Below are 16,855 nucleotides of genomic sequence, written 5' to 3'. Positions count from 1 at the left end.
GGGCGGGGCGCGAAAGGAAGGGAACCAAAATGAAAAAACCTCTCAACCAAGCGAGACTTTGGATAATGGGAAGTAATAAAACTTTAAGGAGGACATGCTGCACAAATGCACTGGGTTTGATTAAGGTATCCAACTCCTGACACTATTTTAACCCAACACGTTTTTAAATCACACTTGCTTTATGAATCAGTGCTTACTCAGTTAAAATAAGAAAATACCAATAAGCAAAATGTACAAAATTCCCTGGAATCACATTATCATTTTGGAGATAGTGGGGTAAAAATGAAAGCACAGAGGTTCCTAGATAAAATACTTATTTGGAAAAGATGAGACTACTAAGAGCCCAGGTCATCACCAAACTGAGACACAGATATGGAGGAACTGTGAGAAGGGAAATTTCTTCTAGAACAGTTTATACTTCTGCACTATATAAAAAAGTTCTAAGGAAAATGTCCCTTTCACAGGATTTTTGTTTGTTTTTACAAACATAATAATTTTGGAACACTACAGCAAAAATACATAGTATACTTAAGATACAAGATCACTAAGTCGTACTATACCTTCTTTAAGTAGGCTATAGCAGAAAAGGCGGGCTCTTTCCAAATCTCCCAACTGTCGACAAATTCCTGTATAGACTCGACATAAAGCCTGATTGAAATTGTAATTTGTGGCATTCTTCTGAGCCTTGAGTTTATTGAGAATAACATGCAGCAAGGACTCTGCTAAATGCTAGAAGACACAAACAATATTGTTAGACTATCACATACTTGAGAATATTTGATAACATTATAGTAGTATGACAAGTAAAAAGAACTACGATCTTATTTGCAAAAATACTGTTTGCATACATATAAAAATGCAGAAAAGTGAATCAGAGGCAACCAGCGAAAGAAAAAGAGTGAGAAGCAACTTCCAAGAATAAATATGCCTTAAACAGATGCAGAATAGGACTACTATTCTTTAAATATAAACTGTTTAGTTATGTGATTAAGAACTACCTTCCTTACGAAGGAATTTTCCTGCATAGGTCTGGACCAGCTACTGGAGGGATGTATGTGCGCTTCTGTGTCTGTAAATCTCTCAGAGCATGAGACAAGTGGAGAGAACAGGAGCCACCTACTGCATATGCTCAGCGTGTAATGTTAGCTACCGGAGGGATCCATACTGTCTGTATATACATGTATGTATTTTCCAGGCTTTCACCCTGATCAGCCAGAGAAAGGAACAAGATTAGGTGCATACTGTGTGCATGTGTGCCTATTAGGAGTACGTACTCAGCCTTGCTACAGGCTGGACGTGGAAACATAAAGCTGCTGCAGTCTTGCTTCTATGAAGTTACCACATTTGGCAACTCCTAACAAAGATGACCCGAGAATTTGGTGGCAACTTCTGTGGAGAACTTAATTATGTTCAAGAACTGAAACAGAGCAAAATGCTGGCACACATCAGCTGGTGAATTGCTCTATGAGAAAGACAGCAATTAAAGTGAATTTTTCAACACTGATGCTAAGCCAGTTCTGAGAAACAAACTAATGAAAGATTTTTCCAATAAAATTCATTTGAACAACTTGATGTAGAATAATAAAGGTAAACATGAAATGAAAGGGTATGTCACTATTGTAGATACAATTCAGTTTATCTTACTTAATTGAAAAAATAAAAAAAGGTAATCAAACCTCATACTTTTAGAGGAACTCCTTCTACAATTGTTAATGCTAGCCACTACAAAAAACGCTGCAAAAATAAAGTGGTTTATGCATACATCAGGGAAGCAAATGTGTTTACAAATGCAGTTTTGTATCTTGGACACCATTGAACAGTAATTTCTTGTGAAGTTCTGTATTTTCTTAAGTTATACAAGTTTAGATGGCCGACAACGTTCCAAGACTACACTTTGGCACTGCATATTGCCTGAACAGTTGAGAATTCAAATACTACATACTCATACTCTTTGCACATGCACAGAAGTCATTATTAAAACATAAAACTAAAATTACGCTACGTACCTTGTTTTTTATACCAAATTCATAGACAACTTCTTTCTCTTCATCTCTCATTATTGGAGTCTTCGAGATATTGCCAACATACATGTGACCTTTAATAACTGGTAACAAGTCAAAACAGGATTCAGCAATTTTCTTCAATGCTGAAGAAACTTTCTGACAGTCAGGATCAATAACCTTCTTTACTGGTAGCAATGCTTCCAAACTGGAACTGTGTGCTGAATCACTGATTTCAAAGCTTTTGTCATGGAAAGCTTCCTGCATTTCAGAGATTGTATTTTTAGTATTTGCGATAGCAGCAACATCGTTGGGCTCCAGCTTCGGTGGTTCACTGTCCAATCTCAGTCTCTTTGCACTTCTTGGCATAGGTATTGGCAATAGTCCCTGTTTTTCAAGATGGTTTGATGAGCTTGAAAACAATTGCTGATTTTGCACATCTTTGTCTTGATCTTTGCTACTAGCAGATTTCAAATTGCTCCCAGTTTTAACAAAAGCAGTTGATGTAGATGCAATTGCTTTGAACCCACCTATTTGAGCCACAGGTCCTGGCAAACTTTGGCTGTCTGAAAAAGCACAGCGGTTAAGCTGAATATTGCCTTTCAGAATGTTTAGTGTCCTCGCCCTTGCAGACAGCTCTGGATATATAGTGTCCAGTATTTTCACAGAGTTCTCCTGAGGAGCGCCTGGAGCAGCACTATCGGCTGCAAACGGAGGAAATCTTCCTGGGACAGGAAGTGCATGCTTTGGAATGGAAGTACAAAATTTCAAAGGTGAAGAGCGAATCCTTCTACCTACTGCCATTTCTGAGGGTGAGGAAGGAGAAAATAAAAGAGCAGATTTTACTGTTGGAGTATCTGTTAATGGAGACATGAGAGGAGGAACAGGAGTTTCACGTAGTGGGGATATCAGGTCATCAAGAGGGGAAAGCAAAGAGGATCGACCAGTAGAAGACATTACTGGGGACATGGTACATCCAGCTTTCGGAGGAGTAGCAATCAAAGGCAGTAGCAATGGGGGCAGAGGAGGACCCATCTCTTGCCTAATTTTATTTATAGTCTCGGATGAGCATTTTGTTGGCACAGAAGTATCAGCATTTGCAAGAACTGGCTGAGTTACTTTAACTTTGAGAGTCTTTGTTTTTCTTTTACCTTGAAACCGCCTCTTTGATAGCGTGGCATGCGTTACTTGGGCAGCTGTCTTGGTTGAAACGCTCAAGATTTCAGATGGTTCTCGCTCTCTGTACTTCAATTCATTGCTCTTTTTGAGAGCAACATCCACACAAGACTCTGATTCCAACATACATAACTTCTCAAACACTGGTTTTTGTGGCTCAGCCTGCCTAACTGTCTGACAATTGCACTCTGCATCAGATAGGGCTGGATTTGGAAGATACTTGACAAACTTTTTTTTTCTACTGCTACCATCTAGGATAACATCAGTGTTGTTTTCTCCTATGTTGCAAGCAGTGCAAGTTTGATTATGATTAAATTCTTCAGACACTGAGAACCCCGTATCAACACTGTGTAGTGGACTTTGCTCCACATTTGACTGAAGTTTTTCAGAATCATTTTCTTCCAAGAAATCGCCAAGTGCTAACATTTTTGTATTTAATTTACTGTCTTTTACAGCCTGTCTGCAAGTTTCTGAGAACCTGGTTAACATCTGGTATAGTGGTAATCTATTTTTTGAAGCATTTGGCATCACAGGGCTTTCTTTTGATGTCCCAGCTTTTAACAGATTTTCCTCATTGTCATTGATGCACCTAGCTCTGTTAGAATCTACCATGCATTCATTAGCACCCTCAGTATTTTCAGAGGTTACTAATACACACTCTCTTTTCCAAGAGGCTAAGTCTTTAGAATAACCCTCCCCAACCACACTTGACAACTCTTTTGCAGTATCTGGAGAGCTGTTCGTTTCACAGTGTGTATCCATATCCCTGATAGTGTCTCCTTTTAGATGACTAACTGTCAAAGAATTTCCTGGGTGCACTGTCGAATGAAGTTGACGTACTTGGTAATCAGCATCAACAATGACACCAGTTTCCAGAGCACTTGCTGCAATTCTCCTGGAAGCTCTCAGTTCCTTTCTGAACATGGGGACACATTCAGAACATTTCACATATCTAACTTTTTGTATAGAACAGTCTTTCTCTCCAGATTCATTACGCTGCTCTGGCATATCAAAATCATTTTTAGACCTTTTTACGGCATTTTCCCCTGATGCCTCAGAACTATTCAATTCTTTGCTTTCTCCTCCAACTGTTAGTGAACCAGTTCTAGAAGGATCTGTTCTAACCTCCCATGTAGAAGTCCTGCATCCTGATTCTTGACAATCAAACTTTTGGAGAAGAAAAGTATTCTTATTATAAGAGTTTGCATCCAGGATCTGTGATTTAACAGATGCCTGAGGTTCTTTATCTACTGGCTGCTCCTTCTCACCTGGAATTTTCACTTCATTTTTGTGTATGTATTCCCTCTCAGGGCAGTCCAGTTCTTTGCACATGTTGTCCTTTTCAGCAGACAGGATCTCAGCACCTTCTTCCAACCTTTCTGAAGAACAGTTAAATGCACTACCCGTAACACAATTTTTATCTCCTTTGTTTTCCCATGTACAGGAAAAAGTCTTTTCTGTGAAATTAGTTTCAACAAAATTGACAACTTTCTGAAGATTGAAATTTGGATCAGGACGCATTGTGGATTGCAAGCCAATTCCCACCTGCACAGGAGAATCTGCTTCTTCAGTACTTATACAGCCCATCTCCAAGTCCCCTTGAAAAGAAAAAGCCAAGCCACTATTAAAATCCATTTCTGAAATAGGCTGGCAGATGATCTCTGAAATACTGTTTTTCTTCACAATATTCTCTTCCCAGTTAAATGAACTGGAGCAAGTGTCAGTCACCAATTCCTTGTTTTGTTTATTTAATTCCCCTTCTATTTCATCACATTTAACATTGTCAGTTATCAAGAACTGATTCAGAGGTTTTGCAGACTGTGCCTGAGAAGTAAGATTACTTTCTAAGACAGATTCAATGGTATCCACTCTTTCGATCAGCTCACTGCTTTCCTCTCTGAAATCTTCTGGATTAACTTTGAATTCAGTCTCTTGAGATTCAAACACTCTAAAGTTTTGAGTTTCACGTTCCAATGTACTACACAGGTTTTCAGGTTGTTTTATTTCACCTTTTACTTCTGTAAAACCTAACTCAGAGGATTCACACTTAGCAACACTGCTTTCTGCATCAATAATGCATGCTGTCTTTGGTAGTGCAAGTACACTTTCCAAGTCTGACTCCCCTTGCGATAAATTACTACCATTTTCTTCCTGTTGTGGTCTGCCTTTTAAATATCCCTCCCCCTTTATGTCTACCAATTTTCCAGTTTCTGCACTATGGAGTAGCTCTGATGATTCAGCTATTTCTAGAACACTTTGTCTGTTACATTTCATGGCTAGTTCAATAGTCTCAGGTCTGGTTACATTCAAGCCTTCAGTTTTGAGCTGTTCATCATCTTTTGAAAAGGCCAATAAATTTTTGATTCCTTCAACAGCAGGTACAGGTAAGTAATGTCTAGAGACTTTAACAGTCTCTGGTTTGCATTCTCTGTCCACTTCATCTTTTATTGTTTGCACACATTGTTTCTCCAGTATCTCTTCACTGTCATGTTTTATTTCCGAGCACTGAGAGTGTGCAGAGATCTCAATAGCTCCAGTGTCTGCCTCAGTCTCCATAATTATTCCCTCCCCATCACACTGTATTGTTAGGTCTTTAGGATACTCCACTTCACAGAAGGATTTTGAGCTACTGAAATCAGACAATACATTTTCAGAGAGCTCACTCTGATTATTTGCCTCTGCACAGAGTCCTTTCATCTGTATTGCAGCTGTTATTTCCTCTCCAATTACCACTTGTTTTATGTTTTCCCCTACATCACTTGCCATATTAGTTACTTTGATTACATTTTTTGATTCATTTCCAACCACTTCATTCTGCGTCAACACATCAGATTTCTCCTCAGAATCTTCACTGCAAAGCACAATGCATTGCTCAGGTCGCAAATGAGTAACATTTTGGGGAACAGATACTGCCCTGGGAGTTTCGCTCTCTCCTGACAATCCATCTCTTTCTGCTTTCATTAGTTCACCACACTTTTCATGTGTACCCTCATAATCAACAGCTCTCATTAAGATTACATTCTCCTCTGTTTGCTCTACCTCACTACATTTTTCCTTCTGATTCTGAGGCTTGAAATTGCGTAACACAGAATCAGCTGAAGAACCTCCCTCTTCACTGTGCATGCCCTCACTATCTCCCCTCTGCTCTTCGATGGCTTTCAATTCATGTGCTGTTGCTTCAGTTAGTTCCCCCTTCTCAGTTTCTATATTCTCAGAATTCTTCTCCAAACAATCTTTGTTAGTTTCCATGTTTGTAACTAAAGTAGCAGCTTCAGCTTGCTTTGCTTCAGCATCTCTCTCCTCCTTGTTCAACATCTTTGGACTGATATGAACATTCTTTTCATTCCAACTCAGGTTACGTGAGATTTCTGCATCAAGAGCATGCTCACATGATTTGCTCTGTCTGTTACACCCCTCATTGAGGCTGAATACATTACAATTCTGAGGCTGAACTTGGTCTTCTTGTAAAATATCCTCCACTGCAGAAGCACCGCAATCAACTTCTTCGTCGCTGGAACCTGTGACTTCTCCAAACAATATATCCTTTAATGAAAAATACAAAGTTAATATTCCAAAGCTTGGTATCAGTGTTAAGATCTGTTTCTCTAAACAAATACACTGGTGGCCCTGACATGCAGTATTTTTGAGAGATCTGATCAACAGAATTACATCCCTCTCCATCATTGTTTTTCATAGCAAATGGAAAGTACCTCTGTGAAAAGTCAGAGACTTCTTTACCTACCTACTTGCATTCTAAGATTACTGGAAAACAACATTTGAGTAGGTACCCCTTGACTTTCAAGCTGTGGAACTTCGCTATGAAAGCCATGCTTATACCCAAACAGGAGTTGGGACTGTAAGTCTGCAACACTGGGAAAAGAAATTTTGACAGCAGTTGAGATACAGGTGATTTTTGTTTTAATATACTTCTGAAAATTATATTTTGCCCCCTTCCACAGACAGTATGCTAGAAAGGTAAAAAAAGTATCCATATGGATCTAAACACTCACACAGAGACCCTTTCAGTGCATGAATAATACTGATACTCAAGAAAATAAAAAAGACCAAGAATATCAAATCATTATTTTTGCAATAATTACACAACCAAGTTCATGACAAGTCTGACACATCCTGAAACTCACCTGTGTAGTTAGTGGTGAAAGCTGTACTGGAGAAAGTAGAGCAGGGAGAGGCCTGGCCCAATTCAATATATCCATCACATTTCCACCTGGGCCCTTTTGCTCCTGATCGGAGAAGTCCGAACTGCTGTGTGTCCCATCTGTCTGTGTTATCACATCTACAGTTTTATCCTCAACACCGTGCAGACATTCTTCAGTAGTCCTGTTCTCAACACAGTCACCTCCAAAAGGCTCAATACTTGCTTGAAGTTGTGTGGCTGTTACAGAATTTTGCTTTCCAGCACTTTCCAGTGAAGAATACCACGGCAGTGTTTTGCCATCACACTTCCTGATTTTTTGGTGGATTTGTACTGTTTCTAAGACACAAAAACATTGTTAAGAATTTTTTCCCCCTCCCATTTTTCTTTATAGAGATAATACATCATAGTAATAAGAATGCATTACCATCTTTTCAAGTGATGTTCCCATAGACTACTAGTAAGAAGCACTTAATGTCACTTTCAGAAAGATCTTCCTTACAGAGATCAGACATTGTTATTCACAAACAATTCTTTTTTTCATCAAAAAGGTGTATGTATCTACAAAGAGATTGCCCTCAAACCAGTTTCTGACTTGGATCATTATTCTTCCCAATTTTTCCTACCAGGAAGGGCCATACTGGGTAGGACTGAAGGTTCATACAGCTTGATTTATTTCAGTTTTAGCCCAGTAACTGATGTTCAGGAAAAGCAGGACAAGTATGCAGTGACATTCCCCACTCAGGCTGTAATTCTCAGCCTAAAGCAACCTGCAGCTTTAAGCCAGCAGCTGCACTTGCAGGCCAGTTACAATTATACCGTACCATAAACACAGTAAGGGAGTTCTTAGCTATATTCCTAGTTTTATGATTTAATACACACACGCTTTTAAAGTGTTTCTTCTTTAAATTTCAATATTGAGTCTAATTGTACAAGATTTTGTCTTTAATGATGCAACTCAGTTAAAGCTGAACCCTTAAAAAAAAAAATCCTCGCAACATACCTATGCACAAAGGTTGAACCACTAGTGCAATGAAAGATACTGAGCAGCTGACAACCCTTTCAAGATAACATCAACTATACCAGCTTTACACAGTTATTCTAGCAGCAAGAAAGCATGTCCAAGTGCTCTATGTGATTCTTTCCATTGTACTTCTGTTTTGTTCCTTTTCAAATCACACTTTTTATTATTACACAGTAACTCATTTCTTACACATGCAGACAAAACACATTGCTCCAGGAAAGTCTAAACAGTAGAGACAAAAAATTTAAATATTGATTATAATTGTGCTAGATGCTTTTAACTGTGAAAACATGGCCCAGTTTTCTGAAATTTAAATTCTATGATTTTATAAAAAGAAAAGATGACCTCCAATGAAGCAGTAGAAATCAACAATCCCAAAACCTCAGTGTGCCACATGGAACTAGAACCTACTCTGTTGTGTTTGCAGTTCTTACACGAGATTTGTATATGCCACCTTGTTTGTAGTGCTCGCAAACACTATCGGACACAGAATCAGCAGTATTCAAGCAAAAGATCAAGCCTATTCTGTGTACACCCAAGTACCGTCCCAGAGTATAAAGATCAGCACATGCACAAAATGGTTTTGAACAGAGTATGTATTGATTTAATTGGCACAACTTGCACTCTGTTGGAAAAATAAAATAGTATGCTTCATTATTTCCGTCAGTGTTTATGCACTGCCAGAACTTGCAGATACTCCTGAAGCAGCATCAATGATAGTATCAGATTCAAAAATACTAATTTAATTCAATAGGTGAAAATGACCTCCCAGCGATCTGTCTCCCAATAACCTTTAGGCACATTCTGTTATGTTGGCTCCACTAAAGGAGTCAGTAGGAAACTGATCAAAACCCCTATTTCTAAGATCCATCTCAGTCCCTTCATGTAGCAGTTCCATGTTGAAATCTCAATTGCTGCAACAGACAGTAGGAGGAGGGAGAAACTGTTCAGCCTAAAGGGTCTTAACATCTCATTTTCTCCAAAGATAAGTAAGTTCTGATATGTCCTTTGGTCAAAGCAGCATCTTACAAGTTTTAAGACCACACACTGTTTTACAAAGCTATTTACAAGCTACAGTCACACAGAGCTCCCAGGATGTTCCACATTTTGTCATGAAAAACCTGGATTCCTTTTGCAATTTGAGTCCCATTAGACCATCCAAGGAGGAAGGAGATCCTTCACAAGCAGGAACAAAGAAAAGAAGGAAAATTCAGAAGGTCATTCTCTCTACTCTTAGATTATATCTTAGATTTCTTTCATGCTCCTTTGTGCCAACCAGTTCCAAGCTCAGAACTTTCTCCACACTGAAGTGGGCAGAAACACACAGTTCCTTATTTTTCCCCTAGAAGAACTTCAATTAGACAATTGGGAAGTTTACTCTGCACAGTGAGCCGCACAACAGGAGCTATCAGGAACTTTACATCCTACCTATACTCTCAAGATCAGTCAAGATTGTGAGTGATCAAGATCTCAAGATCTCAAGATCAGTCATAAGCCTATATGGGGCCCAAGAATATCGATACACACCATACACTGAAAAGTTCCCTCAGAAAGGGATCAAAGATGTAATTTCTGAATAACTAAGAGATTCTCCATCCTTCTCTCCTCATCCTTTTCCAATCCAGTCCCTGATAACTTTTTTTGAATTTCTTTAGGAATGAGATTCTTTTCTCATGGTTACCCCTTTATCTGTAGGACGAGTTGTCATAGCAATTTGCAAAGGTTCAGGATATGGTAAACTTCTCTATAGGAAACAGTCAACTCTTTGACACCTTGGCCTGAACTTCAGGTCCAGGAAAAGCCCTACTGATATCAAGTCCTCATTGGAAGGATCCTCTCAAAGATCATATTTCACAGACAAATTTCACTTTATCCAAGGAATCATACTCTTCTTCATTATGTCACTTACCAAAATGATTAAGTTTTGTCCTCAAATCTACAACCTGGAATCTAGTCCACAGAGCTTCAAATCCTTACATTGCTGCCTTCTCCCACTTCTGGGGAAGGTTACTCTGATCTGAAAACACCATCAAAATTTACTATACACTACTGTGAAATACTTCCTTGATGAAGAATGGAGAAAGGAGAGCAGAGATGAAATAAGCAATCCAATGCTAGTATCGGTTGCCTTGGTACTAAAGAAATAGAGTTTTACAAATCAAATCTTTGTTCCTGATCTGATCACTGGTGACAGAGAGTACAGGGAAGGCAGAGTTACTGAATGCTTTCTTTGCTTCAGTTTTTATGGCTAAGGCAGGCTCTCAGGAATCCCAGATCCTGGAAGTAAGAGAAGCCTGGAGAAAAGGAGACTTTCCCTTGGTCAAGGAGGATCAGGTTAAAGATCACTTAAGCAAACTGGACACCCACAAATCCATGGGTCCTGACGGGATGCACCCACGAGTGCTGAGGGAGCTGGCAGATGTTATTGCTGAGCCACTCTCCATCATGGAGAACAGGAGAGGTGTCTGAGGACTGGAGGAAAGCCAACATCACTCCAGTCTTCAAAGAGGGCAAAAAGGAAGACCCAGGGAACTACAGGCCAGTCAGCCTCACATCCATCCCTGGAAAAGCGATGCAGCAGCTCATTCTGAATGTCATCTCTAAGGAGGCGGAGGAAAAGAAAGTTATCAGGAATAGTCAACATGGATTCACCAAGAGAAAGTCATGCTTGACCAACATGATAGCCTTCTACAATGGCATGACTGGCTGGGAGATGAGGGTCTCAAAAAAGTGTTATGCAATCAGTACCCAATCTGATGATATCCCAGTAAGACTTAATTAATGTACTTGCATATTAATAAATTCACATTTACTGGAACCCACCTTCTGTAACAGTCAGTCGTCTTTTTTCAGGCCATGCCTTATCCTGAACAGAAGCTGAAAAAAATGTACCAATATTTATTTTTGGTCAGAAAAAAAAGACAGCTTCAAGAAAATGTCAAGACTTTGCATGCCATCTCACCCAAGACAGGATCATTTTCCTGATTCTCTCTCTTCCCTGTTGTACTGTCAATGCACATCCAGAGTTCTTCTAACAAGAGCTTTATTTTTTCTGTTAAAATAAATACTTTTTATAAATTGAGGAAAATCTCAATTGCTCAGAGAGCTAAATATTTATGTTTATTTTTACTCAGAACACAGACAGGCCTATAACAAACTATGAAATACCCACAACAAAAATTAAGACAAGGGACATAGGAGCATTTTAGATTCAGAGAAAGAGAAATGCTAGGTGCCATTGAGTGAATGGATCCTGTATTGGCCATAGTCACACAGCAGATGGAAGGAATAGTTGCAGAATGTTTTAGCTTTTCCTTTCTATAGTGAGGGTGGCAAAAAGCTGTAGCAGCCCCCAGAGTAAAATGTAAAAGCAGATTTGAATGTAGCATTAGTGAAATTAAACAGCTTTCTAAAACAACTCAGGTGACATGAACATAAATAGGGGAGGAAATCTTTTAGGAAGAAAGTATTTATATCACATTCTTTCTTTATGCCCACTCAGTAGTAACTCATCTTAGCCTCACCATGGAGTAACACCACCTTAAATGTATCTGAATTATCAGGCCACAACATTAGAAGACATTGCCTGGAGTCCTAACAGCACCGTTGCTAGGTGATGCCAAACAACCTAGTTCCAGAACCAGAAGGGCAGGTGGAGAGGGAGAAACAGACCAAAAACTCAAAATACACAAGCACCTCACCTACTTATGTCAAAACTACCATCAGATCCAACAATCAGGAACCGAGACTATTAGTTTTGTGCCAATTCCATAAGTCAAAGACCACAGCAAACTGTTACCGTTTTATGAAGAGCTATATTAAAAAAAACTCGGCACATAAGCCAAATTTTGCATGACAGCTATTAACAACACTGTGGGATTCACAGGGAGTGTTGCGAGCGACCTTGAACAACATAGCCTTGAAGGAAATAGTCTGAGAAAGTAAGTAATGAAGCAAGTGCAGAAAGTGAGCTGAAGATAAAAATGTTTTGAAGCACAGCTGTGAGACCCAAACTAGAAGACGCGTGTCTTGATTAACAGCACCAATTAAAAGCTTAGCTGCGGTGCGTGGACAGCAGGGGTTAACCAATCCATGAACAAACTAGAGCGCGTGGTCAGCAGGGGTTAACCAATCCATGAACAAACTAGAGCGCATGGACAGCTAGTGAATCTATATAAGCACAAACTTGTAAACAATAAAGGTCTTTGGTTTTACCCGCGCCAGAGTCCGTTAATCAATCCCTACACAACACTAACAATTTCTCATTAGTAATAAAGCCTTGCTGCTATTTGAAGCTCGAGTTAGAGCTCTGATCTTAGTTTTCCCATTTTGACATTACTTAAAAATTAACGGACGAAATTGGGTACCGATTTAGTATGATCCAAAAGGGAGTGAAAATATGCCAAGACATACAAGAACTGACAAGGTCTACCTTTTTCAGAAAAGTTTAATTTTGGCAACAAACTTTATATACTAATATTTCAAAGCAAGAAATAGAACAGGGAAGTTCTTTTGCCTGAAAATAGCCTTCAAAATTTCTAAACAATTCAAAAGCAGTAGTAGTATTTTAAAAGACTGCAAAAATGCAAAAAAATAAAAGCTGCTTAAAGTTTGGCCTCAGTACTTTAGAGGACGTTTAGAAGGAATTTGCTCCATTACACAGTTGGATTCAGATCATTTGTAGCAAATATTTTAGATCATTAGAGGAAAAAAGTCAATAGGATAAGAAACAATTATACATCCTGGATTTGCACTTGATTTACAGAGCTTCATACAGAAATTGTAGCAGACTACATTCCTATCTTGTGTCTCTTGCTTTGCATGCTTCCTTTATAATTTCAATGAGCTTCGAAGACAATGAGATTGTTTATACTTTTCTCAGTGTTTGCACTCTGGTTTATAACTGCAGATCAACTGGCTTCACCCACACATGGGGTAGAGTAGTTATTTGAGCGAATCAAGTATTTTCCTTACTGCAAAACTGAAAATAGTCATCTATTACATTAGTCCTTCATCAGTGTAACATCTTTGTATCAACCACATTTGCTCTTACAGCATTTTAGTCAGTATCTTCTATTTCCAAAAATGCAACTCTAGAAGAGTTGCAATAAATTCATAATAGTTGGTTCTGCACAGAGAACAGTCTTGCAAAAAATCTTACCTTTGTCTATATCTGTTGCAAGATCTTCACTTGAACTCTGGGTCTCTGCATGCTTAACTATTAAAAAGAGGACAGCGGGAAAGGAAATGTTCAAATGGAACAATATCACACATAAATCTGAAGACAATCAAAGTGAACACTTACCTTTTCTGCACTTCTCTTTAAGTACACCATCAAGTTTTCCCTGTTAAAATTAAATAATATTGATTTTTCATGCCATACATAGTTTGTAGAGTTCCTACTCTTAATTAGCATGAAATCTAAATTAACATTTCAAAGGTCATGCTTCACTTGAAAAATGTCTATCTCTTAAGGTGAACTGCTATGTTTAGTTACTCAATATCCTCCCAACAAATGTAGTTTTACTATTTCAGTATCTCTGTTACCAGTAGCTTCCTTTTTTTCCCCAGAAATACTAAAAGAAGCTTCATCCAAAAGATGAGGGAAGTCTTACTTGTGCCTTCTTTAGCTCTTTTTCAAGCTTTTTCTTTTCAGTTTTCAGTTGTCTGAAGTCCTGTGTATGCTTTGTTGCAGCCTCTTCAAGGAAGAGAACCAAAATTCAAATTAGAAACTACAATATAAGAGACAACTAATTTAAGTAGTATTGGTCACCAGTCTGCAAATCAAATTACCAGAAAGAAAAAATAGTGTGAAATAGAAATTTATTAAAGTTATATTTTGGCTCATTAAGATAACAACTCATGCATACAAGTATGTCATCTTCCACTGCATAATTATGGTTCTGAACTACTGAAATACATTTATTATTTTTCTCACTTACATGCAAGAATGAAGTGGGTCATATTGTAATGATACCGTATTGTAGAACAATATACACCAAGTGAAAAAAGGGAATAAAATTAAGAATGAGGTGCAATGTCTTCTTCGTGCGTTTTATTCTCTTATTTAAAAGAGGGCTCTGGTTCAAAGATGAAAACACCATAGCCAACTGCATTAGAAAGATGTAGATAGCACTCAAGACTAATAAACAGAGAAGAGTACCTTATCTCTTAACGTCTAACAGACACCTAGGAAGAGTGCAGATGGGTGGGAACAAAGAGTACAGGGCAGGGAAGTGAGGACTGAATGTGAGCTTCCTAGGGAAATTCTCAAGTAATATATTTGAGAGAACTCCCAAGAGATCAGCTTGGTGACTTATATACAGACAGCAGAGAAAAGACAGCCAGAACTTGCCTGTTGATCAGATCAGGTCACAGAAGAGAGCACATCAAAAGAAAAAGCACTAAAAAGGCAGCTCAGGTGGCAGGTTGGCAAAAAACAATCATGAGAAAACTTCAGATTGACAAAAGATACCTGCCTAAAATATGGGGTCTCAGATATTTAATGAACACAGAAAAAACCAAAACAGATAAACTAGTCACTCAAATTGGACCTAATGCCAATGATCTCACAGTATTTTGTTCTAGCTTTACCAGAATTTGAGTTTTTGGGGGCAGGAGCGTATAAAAACCTTGCTGCCACGTAACAGAACTCCAAAATGCTCATGAAAATAAACACCCTGTACTTTACAGTAGTATTTGGGGGGTTTCTAACACTGCAAGCCACTCAGTTTGTTGTACTTTAAACTGTGGTAAGCACAGTGCCATGTGGTAAGTGTGCCATGAATGAAAATATTTTATTATTATTATAAGTGTGCCATGAATGAAAATATTTGCCTTGCCAACTAACAGTAGAGCAGGTTAAGTATCAGAATGCTTTATGTATATCCACCCTCTACCAGCAAAACAAGAAAAACAGTACCATAAGGCAAGAGCTTTATCTCTACTTAAAAACAAACCAAACCAACCAACCAAAATCCCATTGCCAGAACATTTAAAAATCAGAAAACATGTTTCAGGATCACTACATATTTAAATATGATTATAAACACAACTAGAAGAATCCTGCCGAAATTATTAGAATGCTGGAGCACACATCCTATGAAAACAAGCTTGTTGAACTAGACTTAGTTAGCTTGAGAGGCAAAAAAAAAAAAAACCAAAACCCCAAAAAAACCTTAGAAGGGATCCAAGAGCAGCTTTCCTGTACCTACGAGGAGATATCAAGATGGAATGAGACTGTTCAGTGGTGTATGGTGGGAGGACGAGAGACATCAGGCATAAGTTGAAACAGGAGCGTTTCCAACTGGTTATAAGGAAAAGCTTTTTCACCCTGAATACAGTGAATCAGGTTGCCTGGACAGGCTGGGCAGACTCCATCCTTTGAGGTTTTCATGACCAGAAGCTCCCTTCCAAATGCATTCACGCCATGTGCCTAAGATACTCAGCAGAAAACATTTTGCAGGAGGGCTCATGTAATTCAAAGACTAAGCACCACACGTAGTACTGCCTTGCTACTTGGGGTCTCAGAGTTAGAGAGTCACAATTAATTCTTTAGATAAAGAAAGAATGAAGAGATGGAGTAGGACAACAGCACAGGAACACAATGTAGAAAGTTACCTTCAAGTTTCTTCACTTTTGTTTCCAGTTTCTTTCTCCTGTTAAAAAGAATGCGTTAATATATCATTTTTGTATACAATTATGTTGCACACAGAGCCAGAAAAAAAAAATTTAAATTAGTCATTTCAGAGAAACACACTTCCTAGAACCACAACCTGTGAAAACAACGTGTCCCTGAAGATGAAAACTTAAATCAGTGGCACATTGCTGACACTCACACAAAGAGCTGTATCTGTTACAGAGGTAGAGCTTGCTCTTAAGAGAGTCAGTCCACTAATCCAGGTACATAAATATACCTTCTGCTACAAGTTGGGAGTTACAAACACAACCCAAGAAAACTGGCTTCTGGTTTTTGCATTTCTATGATGTAAAGAAGACAGGTTAGTTTTACTACTTAAAAACAATTAAGCCTTGCTTACAATCAGTAAGACCTAAGCAATGAGATAATCAGGAACAGCCTTCAGCATCATGTCCCACAGCTTTTTATTCAGAATATCCAGGTGTTTTACTACAGTCAAACCAAAAGGAAAAAAAAAAAAAACCACTTGGTGTATGAGGGAAAGGTTGTGGATGTGGTCCACCTGGTCTTTAGCAAGGCCTTTGACACTGTCTCCCATGGCATTCTCCTGGAGAAGCTGGCAGCTCATGGCTTAGACAGGCATACCCTCCACTGGGTAAAAAACTGGCTGGCCGGCCGTGCCAGAGAGTGGTGGTGAATGGAGTTAAATCCAGTTGGTGGCCGGTCACAAGTGGTGTCCCCCAGGGCTCAGTGTTGGGGCCAGTTCTGTTTAACATCTATATTGATGATTTGGACAAGGGAATCAAGTGCCCGCTCAGAAAGTTTGCAGATGACACCTAGCTGGGTGGGAGTGTTGATCT

The 16,855-nt window shown here is 38.8% G+C and overlaps 1 protein-coding gene across 1 annotated transcript; it reads right to left on the bottom strand.

The window, feature by feature from the left end:
• Positions 1–560: 560 nt before the first annotated feature.
• LOC104157086 lies at positions 561–16,014 on the bottom strand (the record flags this gene model as incomplete). Its single annotated transcript, XM_009701988.1, has 9 exons — positions 561–729; positions 2,007–6,719; positions 7,319–7,671; positions 11,180–11,233; positions 11,319–11,408; positions 13,518–13,574; positions 13,662–13,701; positions 13,972–14,054; positions 15,977–16,014. Coding segments are annotated over 9 exons (5,597 nt in total), but the record flags the coding sequence as incomplete, so codon positions are not given.
• Between the last annotated feature and the right edge of the window lie 841 nt (positions 16,015–16,855).

Source organism: Cariama cristata, unplaced genomic scaffold (assembly GCF_000690535.1).
Source record: "Cariama cristata isolate BGI_N322 unplaced genomic scaffold, ASM69053v1 scaffold9756, whole genome shotgun sequence".
Taxonomy (NCBI): Eukaryota; Metazoa; Chordata; class Aves; order Cariamiformes; family Cariamidae; genus Cariama; species Cariama cristata.
Note: the sequence above shows the minus strand (reverse complement) of the source record. Positions and strands in the feature narration are given on the sequence as shown.